Source organism: Corythoichthys intestinalis, chromosome 1 (assembly GCF_030265065.1).
Source record: "Corythoichthys intestinalis isolate RoL2023-P3 chromosome 1, ASM3026506v1, whole genome shotgun sequence".
NCBI lineage: Eukaryota > Metazoa > Chordata > Actinopteri > Syngnathiformes > Syngnathidae > Corythoichthys > Corythoichthys intestinalis.
In genome coordinates this window covers 59,835,948-59,850,623 of record NC_080395.1, presented here as the reverse complement: position 1 = coordinate 59,850,623, position 14,676 = coordinate 59,835,948, and the positions used below count along the sequence as shown (strand labels likewise).

The 14,676-nt window shown below is 37.7% G+C and overlaps 1 protein-coding gene across 9 annotated transcripts in view; it reads left to right on the top strand.

Moving 5' to 3' along the window:
* Positions 1-14,676, top strand: part of neo1a (neogenin 1a) — a 303,823-nt gene that overhangs the window by 196,261 nt on the left and 92,886 nt on the right. For all 9 annotated transcript variants that reach the window (XM_057834057.1, XM_057834073.1, XM_057834013.1 and 6 more), the window contains exon 6: positions 11,535-11,689. In XM_057834057.1, the coding sequence (XP_057690040.1) occupies positions 11,535-11,689 (155 nt within the window). The remainder of the gene's footprint in view (positions 1-11,534; positions 11,690-14,676) is intronic.

Genomic DNA, 14,676 nt, shown 5'->3' with positions numbered 1-14,676 from the left:
GGTTGGCGGTGAATTACAGAGCAACGCCTTCCCTTGCCGCAGAACTATCGAATGCTTATTGACGCCGTAGTCGCCACCCTGTCACCGCAACGCAGAAGCATAACTTAGGTTTAAGCCAGTGCTTCTCAATTATTTTCTGTCACGCCCCCCCAAGGAAGACGTAAATGTTTCGCGCCCCCCCAAACTCTCTGCCGCCACTGTAAATAGTATCATTTGTCTATAAAATTACTATTATAAATACGCATCTGCCTAACATTGGTTCCTTTTTTTCTAATAAAGAAAAAAAAGTAACATAGATCAACTTATAATAAAGTATAACTTTATTAACATTGTTTTGTTTGTAACAGAGAAGACTTGACGTGCATCAATTTGCCTGAATTTAAAAAAAAAAAAAAAAATTCACATCCAAACTAAAAAATACACTCAAGGTACATTTTTGACCATTTGATACAGAAAAATAAAATGTAATAAAATCAGTAAATAATACCAAATTAAAATTGATTAGAAACATTCACTCATGAGGACAATGTGCCAAAAAATTTGACCGAAAAAACATCTGAATAAAAGGGGGAAAAAAGTGTCCTTGGACAGGACAGTTTATTTTTGCTGCTCACAGTATTTACCTCCTTTGCAATGGTGTGGAGTTATTTTGCAATTAGCATGCTAACAATGCTCACTGGCTTACTGATATAACACTGACAAAGCAGGACGATTGTTGGCAATATTCGGCACGTTTTCACTGAAAAAATCAAGCGGCTTAACAATGAGATTGGGGTCTAATGTCTTTAAGTGGCGTCTTAATTGATTTGGCTTCTTGCTGTCTGCTATAATTATTCTTAGACACAGTAAACAGTGGTGTTTCATCATCACCCACTGTATTAAAAGTCAAAGCTAAAAGGCAAACGGCACGAAAAAAGCGCATTCACGGCGGCCGAGGTAGTGAGGGCAGTCGTCGTGACGATCCCAAGCCGGAAATGGCACTTCTCGGGCGGCGACGTGAGAACCGGACAAGACAGTGGGTCGCTGCGTGAGTGAGTCCGGTCGGAAAACGGCTTTCGAAAACGGCGGTGGCACACTGCTCTTCACATCTGTTGTCTGTGTGTGCTGAGTGCTCTTCCTTAGCTCAAAAATACTGCGCGCACTCTGAAAATGAGAGCGCCACTGCCACCTACTGAGTGGATGTGCAAGTACACTTTATTCCAGTATGGCAAAAAAAAACAGGTTCCCCGAGGTCACATGCGCCCCCCCGGCATTGCTCTCCGCCCCCCCAGGGGGGCGCGCCCCACTATTTGAGAAGTACTGGTTTAAGCCAAAATGTCACGGTTTCACGGTATTGCAACTACAGCTCTAAAATGTGTTACTTTGAGATATCTAGGTTTAAATATATATATATATATATATATATATATATATATATATATATATTTTTTTTTTTTTTTTTTTCCATTGAACAGGATTTTTAGTTTTCAAAACGTATTAGTAAATTGGAACATAAGTAGAATGCTAAGTTTAAAAAAATTAATATTCTAAATAAAATTAAAATAAATGCAGTCCTTTAAGTGAGCCTAAACCAACAGCCACAGCTCAACATTATTACCATCAGAACAAAAATTTTTCCTTAAAAAGCACATGTATTTGACTCGTGTCATGTTTACATTATACACACACACTCTTTCTCAACACTGAGTGACCTGTCGGTTTGCCCTCCTCCTCTAAGCCGTGGCGATCTGTAACTTTTCTATAGCCGAGGTATTCCCATACCAGAGATTTTGTTTTCTTCGATGGGGGGAAAAAAGTTTAGGAGTTTCGCCTACTCCAGCCATCGTGGAGCACAGCTGACTCACTGACGCTGAGCAACAACCGGTGGGGGAGAGTTGAGCCTTGCAGCTGTAAGTGAGGGATATTTTCATGCATTTTTGGGACATTAAAAAAATAGCAAATACCTTAAGGACAGTGTGACGGAAAATTTTTACGGTTTTGAAACTGTGATGTTTTCATACCACGGTATACCTTTAAACCATTAATCGGCACGTGTCTAGTTGGCAAGTGAGTGAATGTTTTATGTAAGTAGAAATAAGGAATTTGAGACCTGGAAGTCTTAGTGAAAGCTTGCTTCTTGAATGAAATACACCTTCACTGCGCACACAGACCAGAATTGAAGCCAAAAGTGTAACGTGAGTGAATATTTTATTACTGTATAATTATGAAATAGCGAAGCTTGGTGTCATTTTTCAGAAGGTGTAAGTCACCACATGCATTGCCAATACCCACGAGCTTCCTACAGACACGCCTTCTACAGCCACGGCCAATCAGACCAAAGAGTATGCCAATTATCTCCAGTCAGCTGCATACTAATGAGAAACAAGATTTTTGCAGCAGAGCCAGAAAAAGACTACTTAAAATGGCTTAGAAAATGACATTCTGTGCACTTTCAATGCAAATTGTCATGCAAACCTGGTTGGATGGCATCCAATGTTATTAAAATTAATGGCAAAAAAAATTTTGTTTTAAAGTCAAGTGTGCTACGTTGTTCATTGTCATTGAGATACTTTTGCTTTTTTTGTATTTCTAATGTTTTTTTTTTTCTTGAAATGACTTCAATGAAAAGGTTTGAGCCCTGTGGCGTGTACGCCTTTCCATAGAATTAGAGGTCTCCTTTATCATCCCTCAGCCAGAAGTCAAAATCCACCAATAAATAATGTATTAACAAAGCAATAAGCAGACATCACATACAACCCTGAACAATAAATACAATCAAATATTTATCAAGAGTCATTTAAGAAGGCTGTCGCAGCAGGAACAACTGACTTTATATATCTGTTTGCCCTCCAGTAGGCATAACATATCTGCTGCATGTCTTCATTAACAGCCGCACAGCCTACAAAGACTGTCGGGGACTGCTAATCCAAACATTGCCTCACTGCTCGGGCTGAGAACAAAAACACACAGCTACCTTTTTTATTTTTTAAGGCAGTCATTTATTTTTAAGAGGAGGGTCGAATGATTTTCTTGTCAGTTTGAGTTGGTGCACCACTCGCAGGAGAAGCCATTTCATGGAAAGCATACATACATATAAGGACATTTTAGCGCCTGCTTTTTGGCTTTTGTGTACTGTTCATGGGCCTACATGTAATTTTTGAAATTGATAACATTCAAAGGAACTTTATTTCATCACTCTCAGCAAGTCAAACTTTGATTATCGAATTTCCAAATGTCCTCCGGATGAACTTTAAAGACTGCAATTAGATTTTTGAAGTCACGCCATGGTCCATAGAGAAATATTTCAGACCTTTTGAGGAAAGCCACTTTTTGATAAAACTGGATATTGCAATGACTAATTGATGTTTTGCAATTTGATTATTTCCATTGTGCTTAGCAAATCGATATATTAGAGCTGAAACGAATACTCGAGTAAATCGAGTTTAAAAACTGATCTGAGTAATTTTATTCACCTCGATGAATCGTTTAATTTTTGCCAGCCCTAAGCATCATGTTTTGCCCGGACTACTTTTAATACGGGACAACCCGCTGAAGTCACGTGAGTAGAGGAAGAAGCAATAAAAAAATATTTAAAAAAACCTTTCTGCAGCCGACAGCCGCTACAAACTACGCCGACATTGCTAAAAACTAGCCCGCATGATGGTACGGTGGTAGCAGGTAGCATTTGATGTGTCTCATAGATATCACATGTATGTTGAACTAGATGCGAAATGACAGTTAGCGGTGTTAGTAAACAGCCGCCATCTTAAAGCAGTACACTTCTCAGCGCTAATAAATAAGATTAACATTACTGTCACTCGCTCACGTAACGTTAGTCCTGCAGAGGGCTAGGTTTCAATTAATTCTATTATTTTTTTATTTTTTAAAACATGAAACATATGAAAAGCTATCAAAACATAGCGCTGTAGAGTGATGAGGGTGTAAAATGAAAATATGATAAAGCTAACTGTCAATTTTAGCTCGGTAGTCATTGCTGGATAAAACACCAAGTAGCACTGGTCCCTAACGTGCTCCAATATAGCAGGTATCATATGTAACGTTGACAAAGACTCACCCGCTTCGTTAGGTTGCAGTTATTTGTTTTGTGGGAACTTGTGGAACGACAACAACAACAGTAAGGCACGTCTCCCGCTCTCCCGCACCTCCCTCACCCCCGCACGTCACGTGGTGCATTCAGGAACGCATGCAAATATCCCTGCCATATTATAACCTGATATGTTACAATACATTTATTTTAAACACTGCAAAAACTCAAAATCCTATCAGGACTTACAGTTTAGACTAACTTAAAACTTAACTAGAATTTCAAAATGGCTTGACACAAATGGAAATTCAATTGAAACACGTGGGAAACCTAACTTTTAAGTGATGTGTGTTATCAAGTGTAATGGCATTTTTAGGTAAGTATATATATATATATATATATATATATATATATATATATATATATATTTTTTTTTTTTATATATAAATTTATTTATTTATATATTATTTATTTATTTTTATTTTTTTTTTAAATAAGATCTAAAAGTTTTTGGAGTGAAAGCAGTGAATTGGTCTTTTTTTATATTCTAGTCACTTCTGAGAGGCAATTGTTGGCTGTTTTCAACAATGTACATCAAAAATAAAGAAATTGATTGACTGAAAATGGTTCAATATTAGATGAAGTGTCTTGTTTTCTCATGTATATTTATAATTGCTCTTTACCTAAAAAAATTTGTTTTATCCGATTACTTGATTAATCGATAGGATTTTCAGTCGATTACTCGATTACTAATATATTCGATAGCTACAACCCTAATATCTATCCACTTTGATTAATTGTCCCAAGGAAGATCCCGATGCTGATTGTTTGACTTCTGATCTGATTTTTTTCAAAATGTTTTGTCGATACCAATCCGATGCGGAGCCTATACCTATATTTTTTAGACCAGTAAAAATAATTTTTAAAAATCATGTTTTTTTTTTTGTTTTTTTTTAATTAAACCAAGCTCTGCTGGTTACGCCTCAAGAATTTTACATGATGCTCTTTTACTATCTTTAGTTTCTAAAGACAATATAGTCTCAATCAGTGGACATACTAGTATTTGCCTAGTGGTTTGATTTACAGCAGCCGAAAAGCACCATTGAACTGAAATAAGATGACAACTGGATTGAATCCGATCTTCTGACCGAATCCGAGACTGTCCGATACGCCGAAATTAGCCCTATCGGATGCTGATACCGATCGAGTATCGGATTGGGACATCCCTAATTGTTACACCCTTACTCAAAGGTATTTTGCAAGACAAAACTTGAAAGACTTTCAAGTCCAGTTCCGTTTTGCAAAATTTTAAATTTAGTCTCATTGATTGCTATTGGCAGCGACGGACACCAAATCAATTTTAACAGGGTATGGCTTGCAGTGAATGGTCAATGGCGGCAAAAGGCGTCTATTCGCGGCCAGCCATCCCAGTCAAAATCTATAGGAAGTTTATGGCAGTCAGTGGCAGCCAAAACATTAAGAAAACATGGGGAAAATGTTTAATGGGCTGAATAAACCAAGGTTGAACATTTTGGCCATAATTCCAGAAAAAGTATGTTTAGCGCGAACACAACACTGCTCATCATGATGATGGAATTATGAACATTTTGGCAGTCAATATTAGTACAAAACCTTTTGGCGTCTGCAGGGGGAATATGGCAGGAAAACCAATTAGTCTGTCTGAATTTTATGAGGTTAAACAGTGTCTTAAGATGGTGGCAGGTGTGTGCTGACTCCAAATTAACATGTTAAAATGTGATTCATTCTGGAGACAACAAAATCCATGTTTAATAGAGGGTGTTATCACTTCTGCAACCACTTCATTTAAGTTGTTCATTTTTACTTCCCTTCATTTTGTAGGTCACATTGGTGGTGGAAAACCAAGGGCGTAGGTTTGGTCTCAATATTGGTAGGGACGATATAGTAGGATAACCTGCATGTACACCTTTAGCTGGGGACGGGACATTAATAAGCTCAAACAGATTGGGTGAACGGTGATCAGGGCTTCATTTCTCACCAATAACAACGTAATTAATTGATAGGCTAAATGATTAATACAAAATAAATCTGTATTGACTTATACTAACTTTCACACTGCAAATTTACAGTATAACATCTTAATCTGATCATTTTTCTTAAACCTAGTCGAATAATTTTCTCCATCTTGTTTTGAGTGTTAAATGCTAGTTAACAGATTAAGGCGTCAGATTCTTCCACTTACTTCTGCTAAATATTACTATTTGTTTTTATTAAACCCATATATCTAAAAGTTGGCCATTTTTCACCTAAATCAAGAACTTTTTGCTTAAAATAAGTCTGTTAAGCTTATTTTCAGCTATTTTTCTTATTTCAAGAAATCTGAGTAAAATTTACTTGAAGCACTGGCAGATAATTTCACTTATTTCTAGTAGATTCACACTGAAAACGAGGGAATTTAAGTTTCCCAGATAGCAGACCGACGTTGAAAAGATGTTGGACCAACATTCCGCTGTTGATGTTACATCATTGAATCAACGCCACTTTTGCCACTCAATTAATGTTGTTTCAACGTTGAAATCCTTACAAAACCTAAACGTCATTTCGATTATTAATAATATTTAAACAATGGAATTAATGTTATGTTTTCGACCAAAACACCCGCTCATCCATAATTCAATGAATTTTCAATCATATTTCCCAGTCCATCATAAATCAACTATTTGTCAACATTAGTTGATCAACTATAAAACAATGTTAACCCAACCATCGCCTGACTTACCATAAAACAAAGTTGTTTCAACGTCACTTGATGTCGAAAAATTTTATGTCAACCATACTAATGATTTTGATGGAAAATCACCGTTTATTTAATGTCGGTTTGCAATGCATACGAATTGGTTCATGTGATACACCATTCGATTCAAACCTTTGTTTTCAAAAACTACGAAAGAAACATGGTGAAAACTTCCAGAATAAATGTCTGGATTGTATTAGCAATTTTAAATTGCATTATTTGAACACAAATTATATTACCATACACAAGAAATACAAACTTGTTAATAATCTCTTAAGTATCCAGGAATGCGGAAAAAAAAATAATAATAAATGTCTTAATACCACTCAAAATTGTCTAAATATATTAAATATAACAAAAAAAAAAACTTCTTACTGAACAAAAATGAATAAAAAATAGAGCCCTTCCTTCAGGTAAAACACTACTGCTTTTGTCCACAAGCACAGCCAAACTCAACAAAAATGAAAGCTCGTTTTAGCTGCTGTAAAACCACATGAATAAAATAAAAATGAAAAATGGTCAGAAGGGGGTAAACCTTGGTTCACTACATTTCTTAGTTTAATTAACGTTAACAGTAGAAAACATCCAGGAGAATATTTCTCTCAAAGCAGCTTCCTCCTCGAGAAATTCGCACAGATTAATGTTATGCTAACTCTGATGCAGGTCGGACTTTCAGTAGCAAAATTAGTGGTGTGTAACCCACCTACACAACATTTACGTTTTTTTCATGACTTACAGTGGCTGCTGATGGCGGACAAAAAACTTCTACTATCCCTCGTCTTCAAAGGGGGCTGGCGCCACGGCATGTTGCATTTCTGCCGGTGCGGGGGGGGAGTTGAATACGTTTTTGGGGGGGGGGGGGTCAAGTCATCACCCAATCAAATGTGCATGGGGGGGAATATAAGTCTGAACATAATGAATCCTATTCTTCTAAGATATTAGAAGACAATCTAAATGACCTATATAACTAATGCAAATAAGGCTGCTTAAAAGTTGGTGGGGACAATGTGAGCATCCTGAAAGTGAAAAGTTGGTAGAGTTATGTCCCTACCGTCCCTATGCAAAGCTACGCTGTTGTGGAAAACATTTTAAAATGATTTAGTTAGCTCTCTTTTTTTCTTGTTGCATTTAAACTACTAAAGCCATTTTAAATTCAATTTTCTATGTTGTGTTGTCCAAAACAATACACGTTAAACAATATTCTCAACTAACATTTAACAAAGACAAGCGTGATGAGCACAGTGCTTTTGCCCAGTCTAATAGGTTCCAAAAATTTGACTTCCCCAAAAGAAATGGCTTCATGTCTGCTCACATGGAAGGAGAAGATGGAGCCTGGAGATGAAGCGATAGACAAAGAGTTAGAGGGAGATTAAGTGGAAGGAAAATGTGAGATGGAGTGTAGAAGTACAGATGGAGAAAGATTTTAAAAAATAAAATAAAAAAGCTGCAGGGTACCTAATCAAAATATGGCACAGGCAAATTTCACCACGGGGTTCACATGCACGTAAAACAAACTCAAAACATATGTAAATATAGGTGTTTCACAGATTTTGACTGCATGAATGCAATCTGTTTTCATCCTTAAACAAATATCTCCGCAAACAGCACACACATATGTGTTATGCAAATACAGGACAGAAAATACCCGGCATGTAAACAGGTTTGCAGACACAGAAACATATCAGTTTCCAGATGCAATTTAACATAAAATTCATTTTCACAGATGGCCCGGCTTCCACCAACAACCTCAACTCCCACCACACGCACTCGACCCTTTCTGAACATTTTGCATCTTTTTGCATTAAGTGGATTAATTGGCTTTTAAAACAAATTCCCACCTTTAGAAAAAATAATTTTTATAACTTGACTGAGAAACTTGTTGAGAAACAAACATCAAGGCGCACCACGCCATGAAAGATATTTTTTGCGAGTCACCGGAAGCAAGCCTTGTACAGTGTATCACAAAAGTGAGTACACCCCTCGCATTTCTGCAGATATTTAAGTATATCTTTTCATTGGACAACACTGACAAAATGACACTTTAACACAATGAAAAGTAGTCTGTGTGCAGTTTATATAATAGTTAATTTATTTTTCCCTCAAAATAACTCAAAATATAGCCATTAATATCTAAAACCCTGGCAACAAAAGTGAATACACCCATATGAAAAAACGTGCATCCCTAAATGTCAAAATTGAGTACTGCTTGTCATTTTCCCTCCAAAATGTCATGTGGCTCGTTACAGGAGTGCTGTCAGCATTGCTGCAGAAATTGAAGAGGTTGTGGGGGTCATTTCCACCACCATGCTTGACTGTAGGCATGACACACTTATCTTTGTACTCCTCACCTGGTCGCCACCACACATGCTTGAGACCATCGGAACCAAACAAATTTTGTCTCATCAGACCATAGGACATGGTTCCAGTAATCCATGTGCTTTGTTGACGCAAACTGTTTGCGGGCTTTCTTGTGTACCGTCTTCAGAAGAGACTTCCTCCTGGGGTGACAGCCATGCACACCAATTTGATGTTGAGTGCAGCGTATGGTCTGAGCACTAACAAACTGCCCCCCCCCCCCACCACCTCTTTAATCTCTGCAGCAATGCTGACAGCACTCCTGTAACGAGTCACATGACATTTTGGAAGGAAAATGACAAGCAGTACTCAATTTGGACATTTAGGGATGTACGTAGTCCCCATGCTGTGTACTCACTTTTGTTGCCAGGGGTTAGATATTAATGGCTATATTATGAGTTATTTTGAGGGGAAAATAAATGAACTCTATTATATAAGCTGCACACAGACTACTTTTCATTGTGTCAAAGTGTCATTTTGTCAGTGTTGTCCCATGAAAAGATATACTTAATTATCTGCTGAAATGCGAGGGCTGTACTCAGTTTTGTGATACACTGTATTAGAGGTGTGCAAAATTTCCGATTCTTAGATTATTCGCGATTCAGCCGTGGAAGATTCGAGAACGATTCACAAACATCCAAATTCCGATTATTGAAATATGCCAAGTAAAGTGGAAGTACAACACACTCAGCGTGCCGCGCGGTCTTCGGGACACAATGAGGAACGGAGCGAGAGTAGCTAAACATCATGCTTCTCATTACCCGGCCCCTCGGGTAATGCCAATGCTCAACTCACGGCTCTAGCTCAACTCATGCCACGAGATAAAAAAACACAACAACATACCTGACTGCTACAAAGTACATCCACATAATGTTACAGTAGATATCATTTATATAGCACTAGATGCAAGATAGACTCGGTAGCGTTAGCAGCACATCTACAAAAAGCTAGATGCGGGCGTTAGTAAAGGACCGCCATCTTAAAGCAGTACACTTCCCTGCAAGGCTGTTGTAGCGAACCTTCCAAGCAAACCTAATTAACTTTTTATCTAAAATACTCCTAAATCGGTAAAATATTGACTTGAATCTATCTTTAAAATAGTTTTAAAACTTTCACATGTCGAAAGTAGACAAAAGGGAAATTATGGAATAACGGGAGCAATTTTAACAACTTTAACGGTTGATTCACAACATTAAATTAATTGAATGTAGTTTAAAGCTGCTGATACAGGATGGGGACTGGAGTTTTTTATTTACTGTTATTTTTGTATATTTGTTTACAGCTATATGTTAACTTGATACTGAAATAGTAGTTTGGTTTAGCCTGAGAGTATTTTTGAACAATTTTGGAACTAATGTACAAAACATTTAAAAAAAAAAAAAAAAAAAAAAAGGGGGGGTGGGGTGCATCAATAATCGTTTTATAATCGAATCGGAGCCTCTGAATCGTAATCGAATCGTTTGGTGCCCAAAGATTCCCAGCTCTACACTGTATATAAAAACGCAAATATGTACAGAGCAGACTCCTTTCTCTGACTGCCGTGCAGAGAAGTGTCGCCAGCCATGTTTGCTTTCATTGTTGCTCTTCTTGTTACCTGTTGGCAGTGTCAACAGGGTGAGGGGGACTTGACCTCACAACCTGCTGCTGTGATTAATAAATTCAGACATCATCTTTATGCATGCACTCCCAAGAATATCAAATTGTCAGGATGAAAACTAATTAGACACTAATAGCTATCCCAGAGCTGAGAAAGGCTAAAGGAGAAGCATCAGCACTCGCCCAGAAACTGGTCAGTGGGGCTGCTGCCTTATCAGTCCGTGTGCAGTCAATGCAATCAGGCACGGAGCCCATCCATGCACAGTCACTCTTATGGCTTCTCCTCACATACATATACAATGCAGTCCAATTATTTACAGAGGACGTGCTCCTTCTGACCTTGTTCCACGACTGATTGATGTGGTGCGGCTTGGCTGCAGAAGATCAAAAAACTTTTCTGTTCCTCATTACCAGAACCAGGAGACATATGCAAGAGCTCACCTAAGCTTGTGTTCTATACAGACACACAACATTGATATTGAGGTTGATTGTTTTACCTGTTGTATTGATTGATCATGTAGAGCAGACGCATTAGTTTAGTACCTGCCTGGAAATTCACAGGTGCATAATATGCTTTTATATTAGACAGTTATTTAATCTGCTATATGTTCAAATAAATTTGGGCATATGAAAAGGCAGCAGGATGTTATTGGGTTTTGTTTATTTCCTGCCAGGGATCGTAACACAGTGTTCCTGATCAGAACTGACAATCGTTTATTAAATTTCACATAATTGGCCGATTGCATATGCTTCAAAATAAGCATTGTTTCTGTCTATCCTCCACAGTTCCTCCCCAGTATGTGAAAAGGCCAGCCAACATTTATGCCCATGAGTCCATGGACATCGTGTTTGAGTGCGAAGTCAGCGGTGCCCCAGCCCCCACTGTGAAATGGGTGAAGAATGGCGATGCTGTTATTCCAAGTGACTACTTCAAAATTATTGTAAGATCATTTTTCCTCTTTAAAGGAAACTTTACTTTGTGTTCTGCAGTATGAATGTAATCTTTGCCATCAAAACTGACATAATAATAATAATACATTTTATTTCTAGAGTGCTTTTCAAGCCACACAAAGACGCTTACTAATAATGCAGATTTAACCTCCACCATTTTGAGCTGCAAGGCAGTGTTTTATAATGAACTTGTTATTCACACAAACATTTTAACTTGCTTTTTGTGTTGTTTTTGGCAGCCCTTTTAATTTTCGTCTTAATACTTATTAGTCTTAGTCATATTTTAGTCATCTTAAAATGTGTTTGTCTTCGTCTAGTTATATTCGACCTTTAATTAAAAATGTTTTTCTCTGTAATTTTTTTTTTTTAATTACTCAAAAAATTTTTTTTTAAGTTTCCAACTATTTCAAAATTTGACAGACGAGCACATTTTGTAGCGTCTACAAGGACAACGCCAGCTTGGTGATAATACACACTCAGCAGGAAAACAGTACATTATTTTCATTTATTTATACCCACATGGACGCCACAAACTGTATGCAAAAAAAAAAAAAAAAAAAAAAAAATGCTAATGCTACAAGTTACATTTAGGCTACGTTCATACTGCAGGTCTTAATGCACAAATCCGATTTTTTCGGGTTTTTCCGACTCGAGTGAGGTAATAACTTCACGATCTGAACGGGACAGGTCACATCAAAATGGACCATTTCAAATCCAATCAGGTCACTTTCGTATGTGGTTAAAATCCGATTACGGCCACATTTTTCCAGAGTGTGACTGCGGTCTAAACTGTCACCCAAATCAGAATCCATGCAGCAAATGCGTCAGCAAAGAGTGAGAGAGGCAGGGAGGACGTAAGCAATGGAGCTGTACATTAGCGTTAGCACCTATCTTGAACTCTGCTTTTAGGGAAGAGGCGGGCTTGACAACAGTTATAAAAAAATAAATAAATAAATAAATTGGGGGGATATGTCTGAGAATGCTCAGTTTTCTTTCCGTGCGCCAATTGAGCAGTACTGTATTTCAATATTGCTTACATGGCCGAGAGTCAGGGCAAACTGACCGTATGTGTGTGCGCCATGCACGCACAGTGCTTGCATGCGTTCTATCTAAGCTTGAGAACGATAAACCGATACGACCGGATATCCGGTTTTACAGGTGAGAGATACAGCTGTATCGATTGTAAAGTTACTATTCGACAGTAATTTGCCATTAAATATTCAACGAACCGATAGTAGAGCTATAATTCGGCTATCGCGAGCACAAGAATCGGCTTCTAATGCCTAATTCAATGCATTGCTTAATGGAATGATAATTTAGCTTTTACTTCACTTGCTGCGCTTGTGTCATTCACCACACAGCGCGCTTAGATTGAGACAGCACGCATGCTATAATATGGACAAGCACAACTCACGGTATGGTTGCCTCTACTTCCCATGCATTTCGGCAGAACCGCTACTAGTCGCCGTCATTGCCCGATCGTCACGGGCGTGTCACAACGCGAGAGCTAATAAAACCACAGTAACGCACGCTCCATAGCTTTTTCTTCACAGCCCAAAACGAAAACGAAACCGGTAGTGGCAACGAAGCAACATGCTAAAACAATGGGCAGTTTGAGCACCGACGCCAGCGACGTGCAGCGATTGATTTTCAACGTACCCAGGAAATACAAAAGTCGGACTTTGAAGTGAGGAAGGCAGCCAGATCTGTTCGAATGAGACAGAGCTAGTGTGAAGTGAGGAGCGGTACAGGGATCGTGAGTTTTTAACCCTGGAAAAATAACCCACTACAATGGTGGAAAGGGCAGCACGCTCCTTTGGAGATTTTTTTCCCACGAAACGCAGTCTACTTAAACTAATCCACATGTTAATGTTTATCTTCCTCAAGAAAAAATCTGCCCTTCAAAAAAGATATGGACAGTGATGAGGAATAAAAAAAATGTGGAAGCACAGGCATAAGTGAAATATTGCTGTGTATAAGGTAAAAGTAATGATTATTGACCTGTCTGTCTAAAATGCCATGTTTTTATTCCCCCAATTATACCAGTGGTAAAGCATAATTTATTATTTATTTATGATAACATTGCGGGTTTAATTCTTTTTTTTCTAGAGCTGCTGCATATAATTAATATTTTTTGTTGGTAAGATGTTTACGTTGAAAGTTTGCACTTAAATTGCTTACCTCTTGTGTTCGAAACACCAGGAAATGCACTAATTGATTTACTGCACTTTATTGTTGTCTGTCACTGGAGTTTTATTTTATTATAAATCCCATCCAACAAAATGACGGTCATATAGTAAGCCTTATTTTTATTTTTATTTTTTTCATAAAAAAATAAAACATAACATTGGTATGAAATTTTGTTGTTTAATTTTGCTATTAGAAATGTGGTCTTTTTTATATGTTTAAAATACTGTTCGAACACACACAACAAATGTTTACTATCGTATCGTTTTCACTCTGTATCGAACCGTATCGTTCTTAAACTGTATCGAATCGTATCGAATCGGTCGGCCTTAAAAACGTATCGTTTTTTAATCGAATCGTAACCTGTGTATCTAGATACATATCGAATCGGCTTCATGCCAGAGATTCCCATCCCTAGTTCTATCAATCCATATAAACTTTGTATATGAGACTAAACGGGGATTATTTATGTCTGTTATTTGTGTTCTCTTTTTGTAAATCGAAATATGATCACCCTAGCAATTGTAGTCATTTATTTTAATGCCTCTGCGCATGCGGGTCAGTTTTCTCATGTTGGACTGCGAGTGAGTCTCAGTGGGAAAAGGCAGTTTGAACAGGCATAGCCGGAAAAAAAAAAAAACGATATGAAGAAAAATCGAATGTGTGCATTCAGACCTGCGGTATGAACCTAGCCTTAGTGTGTGATGATCGCTCAGCACAGACCTTAAAATCCAAAGCAATATTACATACAGGTATTCTCTCTGGCGAAGATAGAAAACACATCTTACTG